At 35.5% G+C, this 17,138-nt stretch overlaps 1 protein-coding gene across 10 annotated transcripts in view; it reads left to right on the top strand.

Moving 5' to 3' along the window:
- Positions 1-17,138, top strand: part of dgkh (diacylglycerol kinase, eta) — a 103,634-nt gene that overhangs the window by 75,661 nt on the left and 10,835 nt on the right. For 7 of the 10 annotated variants that reach the window (XM_081368947.1, XM_081368948.1, XM_081368943.1 and 4 more), the window contains 15 exons: positions 146-237; positions 344-443; positions 556-847; positions 2,149-2,280; positions 4,924-5,058; positions 6,896-7,013; positions 7,096-7,206; positions 7,309-7,405; positions 9,183-9,290; positions 10,604-10,717; positions 10,805-10,939; positions 13,152-13,418; positions 14,453-14,545; positions 15,016-15,135; positions 16,206-16,311. In XM_081368947.1, the coding sequence (XP_081225073.1) occupies positions 146-237; positions 344-443; positions 556-847; positions 2,149-2,280; positions 4,924-5,058; positions 6,896-7,013; positions 7,096-7,206; positions 7,309-7,405; positions 9,183-9,290; positions 10,604-10,717; positions 10,805-10,939; positions 13,152-13,418; positions 14,453-14,545; positions 15,016-15,135; positions 16,206-16,311 (2,020 nt within the window). The remainder of the gene's footprint in view (positions 1-145; positions 238-343; positions 444-555; positions 848-2,148; positions 2,281-4,923; positions 5,059-6,895; positions 7,014-7,095; positions 7,207-7,308; positions 7,406-9,182; positions 9,291-10,603; positions 10,718-10,804; positions 10,940-13,151; positions 13,419-14,452; positions 14,546-15,015; positions 15,136-16,205; positions 16,312-17,138) is intronic. The other 3 variants (XM_081368944.1, XM_081368945.1, XM_081368946.1) reach the window with 2 other exon arrangements.

The following is a 17,138-nucleotide window of genomic DNA, read 5'->3' as shown; positions in this document are numbered from 1 at the left end:
TGAGTATGTTCATATAATAATCATGTAAAAAAAAAAAAAAATGCAAATTTCTCCGGAAATGTTACTTTTTTCCTCTCTCACCCAGCTATTACAATTAATGAGTATGAATATGAATATGATATGTGATGAGCATAGGTGGCTTTAGTTACAGATATCTGCTTATGAGGATTCAGTGGCTGCTCATCTCACAAAGATCCTGAACTCAGATCAGCACTCAGTGGTCATATCTTCATCAAAGTGAGTCGTCAGTCTCACACCATACAGTTCCTATTCCACCACTAACAGAACAAACAGAAGCTACTATAAAGGCAGAGCTCCTCTCATCTTCTATCTTCTCCTCCAGGATATTGTGTGAGACTGTAAAGGAATTTGTGGCCAAAGTTGGGAAGTGTTATGAGAGAAGCAGTGACAGCTCTGTGGAAGCTGATGCTCTGGCCCTCAAAGTGAGTCTGTGATGTTTCACATCATGACCTCTGACAGTTTTCTAAGTCATTACTCAACAGAAATACGATGAAAATGCAGTACAAACTTATTCATCCCTTTGATCTCTATCAGCAGTGTACGATTCTGAACGAGAAGCTGGACTCGCTCCTGCAGACGCTGAATTTGGAGGCCCAGGCCATGACGCCCTCAGCCCTCACCACACCACCCATCGTGGAGGAGGAGGTGGAGGAGGAAGAGCTGGATGAAGAGGAAGATCTGAGTGAAGAGTCTATTACGGAGCTGAAGGAGAACGAGACCGAGAAGGGCTCTGCCCATAAGCTCTTCAGACCCCGCGAGCAGCTTGTGCTGAGAGCCAACAGCCTGAAGAAAGCACTCAGACAGATCATCGAGCAGGCGGAGAGAAGTATGATTGTCCAGCTTGTCTTTTGAATAGGAAAGCAACACTTGATCTGTTGCTTACAGAATGCTGCTCTGAATATAGATGTCTCCTTAAACGAGTAATCACATGACATGAATTGATTATTTTCAAAGGAATTAGCCATAATTACGTTTAAAGTTTTTAGAACGGGACCTGAGTGTTCTTCTTGATCTTCAGGGATTTCTTTTAATTTAAATGGGGGATCAACATGCCTGTCAATAAATCTATAGTTTTTAGCAATACTCTGCAATACCCAGTCTCTAGGGCTGAGAAATGTATATATATATATATATATATATTCCTTTTTTTTTTTTTTTTTTTACAAATACACATTTTTGCAAAACACAAATATTTTCATGAATATTCAAACATGAACTAACCATGAGGAATACATTTGTTACTGTATTTGTTAATCTTTGTTAACCTAACGTGCTTTAACTAATGTTAACAAATACAACCTTTGATTTTAATAATGTATTAGTAAATGTTGAAATTAACATTTACAAAGATTAATAAATGCTGTAAAAGTACAGTAAAAGTCAAATTTATTCAAGTAAAAGTGCTGTTTATTATTAGTTCATGTTAACAAATGGAGTTAACTAATGAAACCGTATTCTAGTGTTACCATAATATATATATATATATATATATATATATATATATATATATATATATATATATATAATATTTAAAGAAGATTGTAAATGTGTGTGATGCAGCACACTTTTATGTTAAGAAAATGGTTTGTTTGGCAATTTTGTCTGTTAATTTTCACTAAATTAACACGGTTACGTGATATCGCCCAATTTTCATGTATTTTAATTAAATATATCAACACTGAGTGATAAAAATCCATATTCACTTCAGTACTTATTTTTTACTAAAAGATTAAGGAATACCACATGGGAACATCCAAGATTACTTCATAGTGATGAATCACACAAATCAGAGTTTTGAATTGATACATTGCAAAAGACAGTTACAAGTGATTCATGGAAATAAACCGAATTTAGCAATTCTAGTTGCATTTCTGTTTTAAAGTCAGTGTGAAGTGTTATAAGAGTAGTTCTTGATATCAGTCACAAAAAGAGTTGTTTCAGAGCTGGAGCAATTCACAAGACAAGAAGGGATTGTGAAAACAGTCTAGTGATGTTCACAATGTTGCTTAATGTTTTAACTCCTGCAAAATCATGAATATGTATGTAATATTACTCAGCCCTACCTTATTGTATGTGTCCACGTAAAGAAGTGCACGAGTAAGATGGTTGTGTTTCTCTGTGCTGTAGTGGTGGATGAGCAGAACGCTCACACTGAGGAGCAGGAGCTGCAGTCTCCCAATGACTTCAGGAAGGACAGCGAGGACGAAAACAAAGACAACGAGAAGGACGAGGACACTAAAGAACTGGAATCTCTGCCCTGTGAGTTCACACTTTTAAATCTTAGACATGCTGTCGCTGTTATCCGTTTCCTGTGAGACACAAAGTGTTCTTGCTTACCGACCATAAAAGCTAAATCCTCCATTGGGTTGCATGTGAATGTGATGGAGCCGTTGAACAGCGTGCGTGAAAAGGCTATTCTTTCCAAAGCGTGGAATGATGTACTGTGCACACACAGTATGCACATTTTCTGTATGCTTGGAATACCGAGATGATTTATTATAGTTGCCAAAATGCCAATTATACAGTAACGGAGTAACTCTGCACTAGGTACTACTTCACCACAATGCTATTCTCATGACTTGACTTTCCATTACCAGTGTGGGAAAATAAAGGGAAGTAATATTAGTCATGGTTTTAAACATCTCTTTTTAGACTCATTTGATCAGACTGTTAAAAGTCTGTGGTTAGAGTTAGGGGGGTCAGGGCATTTTTGCACAAAATTACATACATAACCCACCACTTGTGTGCAACATGATGAGATTTGCTGTTTGAAATATGTTGTTGGAATAATGCCTACTAACATAAAAACATAGTAGTCAGTATAGAGTACATATGGCACAGTATTCAGTATGTTAATATTCCTTTCGGAGCATAACTGCCCTTTCAGGATATTACCCAGCTATCCTGATCTTGCTGTCTATTTAGGATGGATAGTGTGTGAATTGAGAATCAGTCCTTGTTTCTGATCTGAAGTATTAATGTGTTTGTGTCTGAAAGGGGTAGTGCTGCCCTCTAGTGACAAATTTTTGTAAATTTCAATTTTATGTAGCTGTTTAAAAAAAAAAACCTCAACATAAATGTTTTTGTAGACATAGGCTTGTAAATGGCTTGTAGACATAATAAAAACACACTACTTTTACTTCTAAAACATTGTATTTAATTAGGGTTTATTTTTATAAATAAACCCCAGAAGGCTTTTAGACACATTACTCTTTGTTGTTAAAAAATATTATTATTATTATTATTATTATTATTATTATTATTATTATTATTATTAGGGTGTTTATACAAAAACACACAAAAAGGTGTACAGACACATTAAAACACATTACTCTTTGTTGTTAAAAATATTATTATTGTTATTATTATAATATTCTGGTTTATTTTTAATAAATAAACCCAAATAAAAGGTTTTTAGACACATTGAAACACATCACTCTTAGTTGTTTAAAAAACAAATAATTACTCTTAAAAACACTTGCATCTTAGTTGTTAAAATATATTTATTATTAAAAATATTATATTCTGGTTTATTTTCTATAAATAAACCCTAAAAAAGGCTTTTAGACACATTAAAACACATTACTCTTAGTTGTTTAATACATTTTTTTTTTAAAAGAATTACTCTTAAAAACATTCATCTTAGTTGTTAAAAATATATATTACTATATTGTTTTATTTTTTATGAATTATAATTTTTTTAAGGCTTTTAGACACATTAAAACAAAAACTCTTAGCTGTTTAAAAAAAAACAAATAATCGTTCTTAAAAACATTTATATATATATATATATATATATATATTTATATTTATTATTATTATATTAGTTTTTTTTTTTTTTAATAAATAAACCCCAATAAAAGCCTTTTAGACACATTAAAACACATTACTCTTAGTTGTTTAATACAAAAAATTAAAAAAATAATTACTCTTAAAAACATTCATCTTAGTTGTTAAAAATATATATTGCTATTATGTTTTATTTTTTATGAATAAACCCCCCCCCCCCAAAAAAAAAGGCTTACACACATTAAAACATAACTCTTAGCTGTTTAAAAAAACAAATAATCTTTCTTAAAAACATTCATCTTAGTTGTTAAAAAATATATTTATTATTATTATATTAGTTTTTTTTTTTTATAAATAAACCCCAATAAAAGCCTTTTAGACACATTAAATTAAAAACACATAAAAACACATTCATCTTAGTTGTTAAAAATATATTATTATTCTTTTATCTGGGTTTATTGTTCATAAATACACCCTAAAACGTCTTTTAGACACGTTAAAACACATTACTCTTAGTTGCAGTTGTTTTTATAAAGCCAGAGTGCTCTAAATGGGAATACAAGCTTTTGTTTTGCGCAGTTGCCCAATAACACAATCTTTTTCCTTCAGAAGTTTCGGGATTTCCTTACAGCTTACAGACTGTAAGAGTTTATAGCTGTAAATATATCTGTAGGTTTCCCAGAGGATCCCTGCGCTATGTTTCTCTCCATAGAGAACACATCTTTGTTTGCTGGACAGTGGCTCTTCCTGTTTACACAGAGGCCTGCAGTCCGCTCATGTTTCCAGTGAGGCATGAAAGTTGGTCCAGTCCCTCAGGGCCTCCATTTCTCCTGTGTCTCTGAGCTGTTAAGTGGCCTTGATGTGTTTTGGTTTGTTTATGTGGGTTTCGTTCTGCTGAATCTGCTGGATCTGTTTTACGGTGGCTTTTTCACTTCTCGTTGAGCGCCAGTGACCATATGCGCGGGTTATTCTTACATGATGGAAAAAGTTGAGCGTTTACAAAACAGCATTAGATTTTGCTGCGTAATGGACACTTGGGCAGATATTGCTGTGATGAATGAGTCTGTTGTACACATGACTTCATGTTTTTGTACTGTGTTTGTGCTTCTGCAGTGGCAAAGTCACCGTGTTCGCCTCCAGAGAGGCGTATCAGTCGCAGCACGCAGTCCTGCGGCTCCTTTTCCATCACTCCCTTCACCACAAGCAAGGAGAACCTGCCTGTTCTCAACACACGCATCATCTGTCCTGGTACGACCACATGACATTACCCCATGTGACAACTGATGAACAAAATGGCATTTCTGGCATCATTTACTCACCCTCGTGTAGTTCCAAACCTGTATGACTTTTGATTTTCCACTAAACACAAAGGGAGATGTTAGGTACCATTTCTGAGCTGCTCTTTTCCATACAGTGAATTAGTGACCCGTGGTTGCTAAGCTTTTGAAAGAATTCATAAAAGCAGTCCAAATGTGCTTAATTGCATGGAATTTATCTTTAAAAAAAATGTAACACTTCAAATTAACACACTTAAGTACACTTTGCAATTATGTCAATTTAAAACTAATATTTCACTATAAAGTGCATATTAAATCATTGTTTAAAAAACTTTTTTTTCGCTTTAACAAAGTACACTTATGATGTGTTGACATTAAAGCTCATGTAAATGACTCGATTATCATTTTAATTGTAGTGTGTAATTTGATATTACATTTAAAGTTCATATATATATATATATATATATATATATATATATATATATATATATATACATCATTACAAATGTGCAATTACAAATATATTTAAGTAAATGATGCACAGTACAGTAGAAATTACACTAAAGTATATTTTAGTTCACCATAAATGCTTGTAAGTATATCCGGTTGTACACTTTAACCGTATTTCAAGGACAATAGAAGTAAATATAAAATTACAAATAAAGATGTACTTAAGTCATACTTTAAAATAAATGTAAAATATAATACATTTTCATTTTTCATCTTCAGTTTGCACTTAAGTATATTATTTTAAAGTATATATTTCCATAATAAGTACACTTTCCCTTGGTTTCACAAACAAGGCTTAAGCTTAGTCCCAGACTAAAATGCATGTTTGAGTTGTTTTAACTGAAAGCAACTCGCACTGACATATTTTAAAATATCTCAATGCCATTGTTTTGTCTCTAGATGCATACCAGTAATGTTTAGTTTTTTTCTTAGGCAAGTTTATAAAAGCTACTTACACTGAACAAAATTATAAACGCAACACTTTTGTTTTTGCCCCCATTTTTCATGAGCTGAACTCAAAGATCTACACAAAAGGCCTATTTCTCTCAAATATTGTTCACAAATCTGTCTAAATCTGTGTTAGTGAGCACTTCTCCTTTGACGAGATAATAAGGTGTGGCATATCAAGATGCTGATTATACAGTATGATTATTGCACAGGTGTGCCTCACTAACAAAGATTTAGACAGATTTGTGAACAATATTTGAGAGAAATAGGCCTTTTGTGTACATAGAAAAAGTCTTAGATCTTTGAGTTCAGCTCATGAAAATTGGGGGCAAAAACAAAAGTGTTGCGTCTATAATTTTGTTCAGTGTAAATGATTAATTGAACTAAGGCCTAATCCTAGTTTAATCTAAGCCCTGCCTGTGAAACCAGGCCTACTAATAATGTACTTATTTTTTACAAGGAAAGGTTTCTGTGAGGAATTTAGATTTTTATTTATGAAAATAATGCAAATAATAAACCTACATTTCAGTCTGTTCCTCACACACCTCAGACATTTGGAATATAGTGCAATGTAAGTCATAGGGACCATTTTTCTTGTACTTTTGGGGTTTTGTTTTTTGGAGCTTCTGGAACTTTTCCTGTTCTCTGGAAAAGAACAGCATCAACATTCTTTCAAAAATCTTCTTTTGAGTTTCACTAACAAAATAAAGTTATAAAGGATTAGAACATCATGAGGGTGAGTAAATCATGACAGAACTTCATTTTAATGATAGACATGATTTTAATTATGGTTTGCTGATTCTTGTTTGAGTGTCCTAAAATCTCCCGTTGATCTTTTGGTTGGTCTTCAGGTCTGCGGGCTGGTCTTGCTGCCTCCATCGCTGGAAGCTCCATTATCAGTAAGATGTTGCTTGCCAACATAGATCCATTTGGTGCCACTCCCTTCATCGATCCAGACCTGGACTCACTGTAAGAGCTTCACTTTCCTTTTTCTTGTTGAAGTTTATTTTAAAGGTATTCGCAAATCTTACATGAGTATTTATTCTTACAGAGAGGGCTATTTGGAGAAGTGTGTGATGAATAACTACTTTGGGATTGGCTTAGATGCAAAGATATCACTGGAGTTCAACAACAAACGTGAGGAGCACCCAGAGAAATGCAGGTAGTTCAAGATTCCAGCACAGTCTTCTTTCGTGTACTGCATTTAGCTAAAACATCTTTGAAATGGACTCAGTGGCTGACTGGTATTTCTCTGACAATCCAGAAGTCGTACCAAAAACATGATGTGGTACGGAGTTCTGGGGACGAAAGAGCTTCTGCAGCGGACCTATAAAAACTTGGAGCAGAAAGTTCAGCTAGAGGTGAGCTGAATAAAAAGGCATTTTCAACTAATGACATACAACATGAAAAAGTAACAACAACAACACAAAAAAATAATACCTGGCCACGCCCAAAATGGCTAAACACTAAGTTTTTAATTGTCTGAACCACAAATTATTGGTCAGAAAATTCACAAAATTTAACATTGCTGTCACAGAAAAACATCAAAGACAGAAGTTTTTGGCAGAATATGGGAAGTTGTGTGTGGAGTGATGAATCACAATGAAACATGAGAGATGCTCCAGAGAGGTGTCTTCAAAAATCTGCTGAGAAATATAATAATAAATGCATCTCTACCACAGTGAAGTGTGGAGAAAGAGCTGTCATTGTGTGCGGAGGCTTTTTAGCTGCTGGTACCGTATTATCGGTGAGCTACCTCACTGTGGAAGTCATTTAATGAATTAATTTAATGAATTAAGTCATTGGAGTTCAGGAGAATATTGCAGAATGGCTTGCTTTCAACAAATTAAAATTTGTTTTCTAAAGAGGAATGATTATATGTTATTTTCCTGCCCAAATTGCAAAGACAACCAAGAAGTAGCTGAAAACAAGTTTATCAGGCTCATGTTTTGGCCTGTCAGAGTCCAGTTTTGAAGCCTATAGTGAATATTTGGTCTCACATTAAACTCTTCACTTTAACTTAAACTTCACTTTCAACTTCTCATGAACTCTTTGAAGCCATTAATATTGAGTGGAACAACAATGACTCCTTCTCCTGTAAAAAGTTTTTTGAATATTATTAAAGTCTATGTATATATATATATATATATATATATATATATATATATATATATATTAGGGCTGTCAAATGATTAATCGCATCCAAAATAAAAGTTTGTGTTTACATAATTTATGTCTGTGTACGGAGTATAATTATTTTCTATATATAAATACACACACAAGCATATATATATTTAAGAAAATGTGTTATTTATATAGAAAATATTTATATATAATATAAATTATATAGAATAGAATAGAATAGAAAATAATTATACACCGTACACACACATGTATTATGTAAAAACAAACTTTTATTTTGGATGCGATTAATCGCGATTAATCGTTTGACAGCCCTAATATATATATATATATACACACATTGTATTCAATAATATTCGAAGGGCAGATGATTTAAAGATACAAATTTTCGTCTACTTAATTAAAGATTTTAGAGTTTGGCATAAATAGAATAATGTAAATTCCCATGGGGATTTTAATAATGTATATTTCCAGGTCTAGAAATCACATTTTAACATTATGCTACCTCATACTGTGTCTCCATGTTCAAGACCATGTAAATAGTTCTTCTAAGAAAAAAAAACTGTTTTTGAGGTAGTGATTTAAACCAAGAAGTATATTTTGTTTTGTATTTGTTTTAGATTACTTTAGTACTTGTTTTTTCTTGTTTTAAAATGATTTGAAATCATCTTGAGGCCTCCTTAGGAAGTTTGCTGAGGCCCCCTAGTGGGCCCCGGACCCCTGGTTGAGAATCACTGATCTCCTCTAGTAGTTCTCGTTCTGAAAAACACAGAATTTGTGCCTTGATTTGTGCTTTTAAAAAGTAATGGGACACCAGTTTGTACCGTATTTGTGTAAAGGGTCAAATGTTGTCTAAGGTTGAACAATCAACACATGATTATCTACTGATTTAAAGGCAACAGCTGCTGGAACTGAACCTCTCCTCGAGCAGAATTTGAAGCGTTTGTCCCAGTTTTATATCCAGTGCTCCTCATGGTTGTGTGATTGATTCTGCAGTGTGACGGCCAGTACATCCCACTCCCCAGCCTCCAGGGAATCGCTGTGCTGAACATCCCTAGCTACGCTGGGGGAACCAACTTCTGGGGCGGCACCAAAGAGGATGACGTAAGTGATGATGCTAGAGGTCATGAGGGTTTCTCTCTTCAAACTGCAACCCATACTGACTCTGAGTTGTAAACTAAGAGTTGAAATATGACACCATGTAGAGAGGAAATGCTCTGGAGTTGTGTAATTAAGAGGATAAGTTTGCTCTGTGTTGACTGGTGTTGTCTAACGCGCAGCTGGCTCTGGACAAAACCTTTTCAACCCCGGGGTGACACGGGTCTTTGTTCGCAACAAGTGTCCTCTTGGCAGCTGGTTTGTATTAGCTCACATGGCCTCTTTCAGGATGAGGTTACCTCCGGACACCGTGTGTGCGCTACAGCGTCTAGTTACAGAAGGGAAGAGTGCTTAGGAAGAGATCTGTAATTTTAGACTGGACATTCGAGGACCCAGTTCAAAAAATGTCATTCTCAAGTCCACTAAGTGTTTCATAGAGGGAAAAGTAATTAACCCTGTAAAGCATGACTATAGTTTGAAAAAAAATCTTCTTCTTTTTTTAATTGAACAGTTTGTTGAACCTTTAGGTATCATATTTGACACATAAGGCTTTTATGGTTCATATACAGTAGTATGATACTGTGAGAAGAATATGGAGCTCATAGTTTTCAAAAATATGCAATTTGGTGCCGTTTCTGATTTTAGCTTGAAATGTAAACCAATGAGATATACACAGAATACCAGATTACTTATATACAATGCATAAAAATATCAGTTCTTACTCTATATTTCAGTTAATACTTAAATTCTTATTTTTATGTTCAAAGCTCTGTAGTTTTTATTGTGGGGGGCAAAACATGAGGATTGATAGATGTACAGAATAAGCATTCCTCAATAACCTTTTCTATCATATTTGATACGTGAATTTTAAACATGATTTTTCAAAAAGTAAACCTAGCTTCAGTCCAGTAAATATTCAGCTTGAAATATTAATAACAATAAGTTATTCTTATGTTTACTATATAAAAATCAGTACAGATTTCACAAAATCACAACCTAAATGGGAACATTTTTACAATTATACTAAAAGGCCTTTTACTTGCCAAAAAACTATGAACTTTCAATCAGAGGACAGAAGGCATGTTGTACATAATGAAGTTTTTTTCTTAATTATGTTGGTCGTTTAGACTTTAGAAGCCTTAGAAATGTGCATATCAAATATGATATAGTAGGCTTTATAGGTTTAGTAATTTACCTATAAATGTAGGTAAATATATGTAATATATTTACCCCCCCCCCCCCCTTGAGTGTGAGCCTGTAGGGAGCCCCCTAGTGGTGGTAAGCTAGCTTCATGATTTTTTTCTTTTCTTTTCATGCAGATATTTTGTGCCCCTTCATTTGATGATAAAATTCTGGAAGTGGTCGCTGTGTTCGGTAGTATGCAGATGGCTGTCTCAAGGGTGATCAAACTGCAGCATCACCGTATCGCACAGGTAACCACAACTCACACACAAATGAAAGATCTTTAAAGTATGTGAGTAATGGTGATAGAGATGTGTAACTCACCTCAACCCTCTCAGTGTCGCACGGTGAAGATCACCATTCTGGGAGATGAAGGAGTGCCTGTCCAGGTGGACGGAGAGGCCTGGATTCAACCTCCTGGACTCATCAAGATTCAGCACAAGAACCGGGCCCAGATGCTGACAAGAGACCGGGTGAGTGATTCCAGAGAAACAATATTACCATAGAACAGTGGAAAAGAACAATTAAAGGAATAATTCATTCAAAATGGCATCATTAACACTAACGTTCAGACGTTTGGGGTCTATTATGCTCACCAAGGCTGTAAAAACAGTAATATTGTAAAATATTATTACAATTTAAATAATTATTTGAAATATTTCTATTTTATTTTTTAAATTTCTTATTATCCACGGTTGCTTAATATTTTTCTGGAAACCGTGATACATTTTTGTCAGGGTTCTTTGATGAATAGAAAGAACAGCATTTATTTGAAATATAAATATTTTGTTACATTATAAATGTCTTTACTTAGCCTGGCAAGCCAAACCTACATCAAGATGTTAGGTCTGGAAACTCACCATAGACGCGGTTTAATCCGAGGGGCGGGATAAACGGCTGTCTTTCAAATTCCCTCTGCACGCAATAGGACAGTGCTTCAACCAACCAGAGCGTTTTCCCAACAGCCGAGCTAGTTGATAGATTCAACTTTTGCCATATCTGGCCGGCAAAACGACGAACACATCTTCCTTTTTTTAAGAATGACTTAAGTGCCGTTCTTTGCTCTTTTCTCAAAGAAAAACTTAACTCCAAGTCCTCCAGAGTCGCGGCCAAAGCCGATTCGAAAGAGCAGCCGTCATTCTTTATTTTCAAGTAGCAGCAAGTAACCGTCGCAACTCTGTCGTCATTATGTTAAGCCCGCCCCGCCTACTCTATACGCGACGTGATTGGCCTGACCCAATTTAGGTTTTTGCAGCTCGAAAGTCATTGGAGAGTTGCTAGACTGCCCTGGCTGCAAAATACATTTTGCTGCCGCTAGGGTGCGTCTAGATTTCTAGGCTAGTCTTTACTGTCACTTTTGATCAATGTTTCCTTGCTGAATCAGAAAGTCATTTTCTTACTGACCCCAAACTTGACCATTTTTGTCTCTGTTGTTCTATGAAAGTCAAAAGGGTTTGTTTTCCATCCACTCTCAAAGGAAAGTGGATTGTGGTTTATACTGACAACAAGCTCCAAGAAGCACAATAGAATTATCATAAATACTGTCAATAAGACTTGTGTGCAATATTCCAAGTCTTCTTAAGATAGCTTCTGGTGTCGGAAAAGCATAAGGCTGAGTAAATTATCACAAAAAAGTCAAATAGAGGTGTTGTGTGCGATGTGTTAAAAAAAAACATAATGTTATTGCAGTTCTAGGCTAAATGTGAGCATGCATTTACTCCTCTCACTTGCACAAAAACAGATTCAGTATTCCTCAAAATGAATAAAAACAGTGAAATGCAAACTCTAAATACTAGGCATACCTGCAATAATTAAAAACGTTAAATTACACAGATATACTTTATGTATTTAATCTCACTTAATTAGGTAAAATCTTTGCTGCTGACCTTCAAGTATCCAATTCAGCTTTTATCAATAATAATAAGCAAAAATGACTAGATAAACCTCACATTTGTGTTTCATATTTTTTGTATACAGTAGCCTATATTGCTGAAGAGTATTGAACTTTCTTCTTCTGCATGCAATCACAAATGGCAGCCCAGCTGGTTTGTTTGAGCTGCGCCCTTTACTGTACAGACGTGAATTTGCATTTCCTTCAGCCTGAGGCTTATTCATTTCACTTTTGATGTTAACTATTGTTTGTTTTTGTTTTCTGTTATTAACAAACAAGCAGAGAGAAAGTGACGCAAAAGTAACGTAACAAATTACTTTCTTTAAAAAGTAACTAAGTAACACAATTAGTTACTTTTTAGCGAGTAGCGCAATATTGTAATGCATTACTTTTAAAAGTAACTTTCCCCAAGACTGTAAAAATGATAAAACTGTAAAATTTGGTTTGGGTAAGCACTACTCTTAAAACTCATTTTGAGAAAACAGCCTCTAAAGGTATGTATTGTAATTTAATTCAACGACTCAAACGTAATAAATGAAACTCTTAAATGTATTTCGGATGTTTTCTTTCCACTAGTCTGAAATAAGAAATGTTATGGAAGCAAAATAGCCCAAAATCTCAAAGTTGACCAGTGCCTGAATAAAAGGTTTTGCCTGTAGTGTCAAAGATCAAGGTAACCAGTCCAGATCTGTCACCACTGGGCTGTTTGTGTAAATTGTGTGTATCCTTTCTTAAACATTGGATGTTAAAACTCACCGTCCTTTAAATGACTTCTGCATTTGTTTTCAATGAAGGCATTTGAAAACACATTGAAGTCTTGGGAGGATAAACTGAAATACGACAAGCCTCCGCTGAGGCCTCACCTGTATCCTCAGCATTCTGTGGATCTGGCCACCGAGGACGAGGCCGCGCTCATCCAGATGTGCGCTCGAGCCGCTGAGGATCTCATCACCAGGATCTGTGAGGCTGCCAAAAACTTCCAACTCCTCGAGCAGGAGCTGGCCCACGCCGTCAACGCCTCTTCACACGCCATCAACAAAACACACCCCAAGTTCCCCGAGGTGAGCAAAGAACTGAAGACTAAAGAACTGTTCACACCACTGATTACTGATCAAAAATACTTTCCCTCCATATAAAACAACAACAGCTCACTATAGTATTATATTTTGTGTTTGGTGTGAAAGAGTTCATAGGTACATTGTTTTGTGATAATAGTCTTTAATTTTAAGCAAAAAAAAAATCAATATGGAACTATAACCCATGAATAAAATCAGCCATCTCCAATGCGAATCAAACGTTGATTTGAAGTAAAACTATTGAAAGATCGGACAAAATGTACAGGACAAAGGGAAAAAGGTTTGTTCTCAATTCTTTTATGCTCTTCGCTTGAAGCATTGTTGGATTACTTAACTGAAAATCAAAATCAAGTTATAATATAAATATATATAGTCATTCATTTTAGGCATGCAATATACACTTGCGTTCAAAAGTTTAGGGTCAGTAAGATTTTTTTTATATATAAATATATGAAATTAATACTTTTATTCAGCAAGGATGCATTAAATTGATCAAAAGTGACAGTACAGACATTTATAATGTTACAAAAGATTTCTATTTCAAATAAATTGTGTTCTTTTGAACTATTAATTAAAGTGAATCAAAGAATATTAAGCAATATTAAGTTTTAACATTGATAGTAATAAGAAATGTTTCTTGAGAATCAAAACTGCATATTAGAATGATTATGTGACATTGAAGACTGGAGTATTTTTACTGTATTTTTGATCAAATAAATGCATCTTTGAACATAAGACACAATTCTCTGATTGGTGGCTCTTTGGTGTTTCTCTACTAGTGTTTGTAGATTTACGCTATTATACACTTTTTTTAAGCACATAAAATTGCTTACCGATCTCAGAGCTCATGGTAGTTTTGTATGAAAATCTTTATGTATTATTATTATTAAAATAGTATTTTGGTAAATGGTATTTTTACATTAGGAACCCAACTTTTGTGCTCCTCATAGTTTATTCAAGTCTCGTATTCATGGGTATATTCATCATGTCTGATTCGTCGTCCCGTCTGTTCTCCTCAGAGCCTGACAAGAAACACTGCCATTGAGGTGGCGAGCACCGTGAAGGCTCTGCACAATGAGACTGAGTCTCTGCTAGTAGGACGAGTGCCATTGGTGAGTTCACGGTGAACATGATCTGGATTGAATGTTTGAAATGTAATATAAGGCTCAGTCTCATTCCCCTTTCCAAAGGAATAAATGTTCAAGGTGCTGCAAAGCAGGTCCCCATAGAAAAGAATAATCCACACTGTGATGCAGAGCAAATATTATTGCTATCTATGTTTAAGGAATTTTAGAAAACGCATCTGATACAAAGCACAATTTTATTTAATTGAGCTTATATAGAATTAAACATAGTTGACTCTAAAAGTAGTCCTTTCGTATGAAAGTGCAACTTTCAAATGCTAAGCAATAACATTTTTCCCTCTCCAGAATGACAGCTGCGTTTGACTTTGCTAGTCCACCAGATAGACCAGCACAAAACCTGGAAGTGGATTGACGTGTAATCTTGTCTTGTGAGCGCTGAGCAGTGAAGACTCTGATAGAGATCTATGTAAGCACTGACTGTGAGTTTATCTCTGTAGCAACTGGACCCTCCACATGAAGAGCTGTTGTCCAATGCCCTGCAGAGCGTCGAGCTTGAACTGGGCAAGCTGGCTGAGATCCCATGGCTTTACCACATCTTACAGCCCAACGACGAGGAGGTGAGCACATCCTGCACAAAATGGCATGCTGTAACTGAGAGCAACAGAGAGAATAAATCCCTTAAATATAGTGTGCCTAAGAAAGAGGAACCAAATTAGTCAGCTCTCTACCTAAACCTGTTTCCTGCAGGGTTAGTTTTCAAAAATGAACATTGTGTCATCATTTAGTTTTAAATCAGATACATATATGATATCTGGACATCTGACTTGTGTCTAAACACCCATATCCGATTCCCCTTGGAATTCCAAGCCACCACAAGTCGAGGGCGACACGTTTGCCCAACAAAGATGGCTTTTTAATGTCGGATTATGAGCAGATGTGTCTGTATGTGCTTCCACTAAAACTCACAGCTTTTTTAATTGAGGTGGAAACTTTATATACAGTATAGCTAAGAAATTGCACAAACACAGAAACATTCAGGAGCATAGAAACTGGTTGTCAACCTCTAATTAAAACAGCTTTGTTATTGAAAGCTACATTATATTTGTCAGCAATGGTGAGATTTGTAATAAAACTAACAAGCTTCACTATTACATACAGACGCACACACGCAAACTCGCAAATCTCTGTCTTGTTAATTCATTCGAATGAATTCAAATTGATCTTACCACACTATTTTATTTCACTTCAGAATTCTAGATCTAACGAGCTGTAGATAAAATAACAAATTAAAATTTCCATTTGTTTCTGGTCTATATCCGTTCAGTCAGATTCAGGCTGCAAATATCCATGACAGCTTTTAACCTATCAATGCTGGCATATAATCATGGCCACCCGACATGAATTTTTATTTTTAGTACGGCCATTCAAGGCCTTGAGGATTAACCATGTCGCATAGTAAAGAGATCACCAACAGAATCATTTTAATGAAAACGCAGATACAGCCGTGTCTACAGTGATTGTAAACAGACAGGACAAAAAAAATCGGATATGGTCAAAAGATCAGATCTGTGCATTTGTAGACTTGCAGTGTAAACGCAGCCTTACATATATTAACAAATATGAACTGAATGGGTGTTTTGCAGTTCATTTTCACTATGAGACTGACAGGTCATTTTGTGTGAGGCAGGATCCCTCCCTCGAGTACGGAAAAAGAAACAGTCGGAGTGGCATGTTTCGCATAGTGCCAAAGTTCAAGAAAGAGAAACTCCCCAAGAAGTCCAGTCCTCAGTCAGGTAAGTGTGTGTGCGTGTGTGTGTGTGTGTGTGTGTGTGTGTGTGTCCGGATTTACTTGAATATCCTCACATGAGACGGACACTAAAATCATGGATACCTCATGCTTTTTTGCATTCATTGTCATTTACAACTGTTTTAGTGTTACATTTCATTGGAAAAGATGCAAAAACTGAAATATTTTTGGGAAAAAAAAGATTGTTCATGATTGCTGACAATATGGGGAACTGTTAAAGGAAGTGACGTCAGATCTCTGAAGCACATGGAGGCAGAGACACACAGCTTGTGTGATTATATAGAGCGCCATACAGCATGTACATCCTCTTCTGAGAGGACTTTCTGTTCATGTCCAGTGGTCCTCAGTCCAACCCAACCATCCATGAGCACCCCTGCACTCCTCTGGTCATGGTGTTGTCCTGTGAGTCAGAAACAGTCCATGTGTCTACACATGAACAGCAGGCACAAACCAAGGTGTACCGCACAGAAGGGGAACAATAGAAACCGCTTATCCAAACCCAAACACAACATATTGCACACGTGCTACACATGTAACGCTTAAAGGTGAAGTGTGTAATTTTTGCCACTAATAGCACTGAATGGTATTGCACAAATAATGATTGTTTTCTGAATAAATGTCCCAAACTCTCCTTCCGCCCAGACTCCTGCCAAACTGAGAGTCCTGCCCTATACTCTTGTCATTGGTTGAGGCAGAAGTTGATGCTTTTTTTACGCTCAAACAAACAAAGCAATGTTTGGAAAGTGCCATAGTGTCTAAGGAAGTCAATCTTGTGTAGCCCGACTTTTGGCTTTCTTCATAAAGTTTGGTTAA

Source organism: Scardinius erythrophthalmus, assembly GCF_964197995.2.
Source record: "Scardinius erythrophthalmus genome assembly, chromosome: 6".
Lineage (NCBI taxonomy): Eukaryota > Metazoa > Chordata > Actinopteri > Cypriniformes > Leuciscidae > Scardinius > Scardinius erythrophthalmus.
This window is presented reverse-complemented; position numbering and strand designations above follow the sequence as displayed.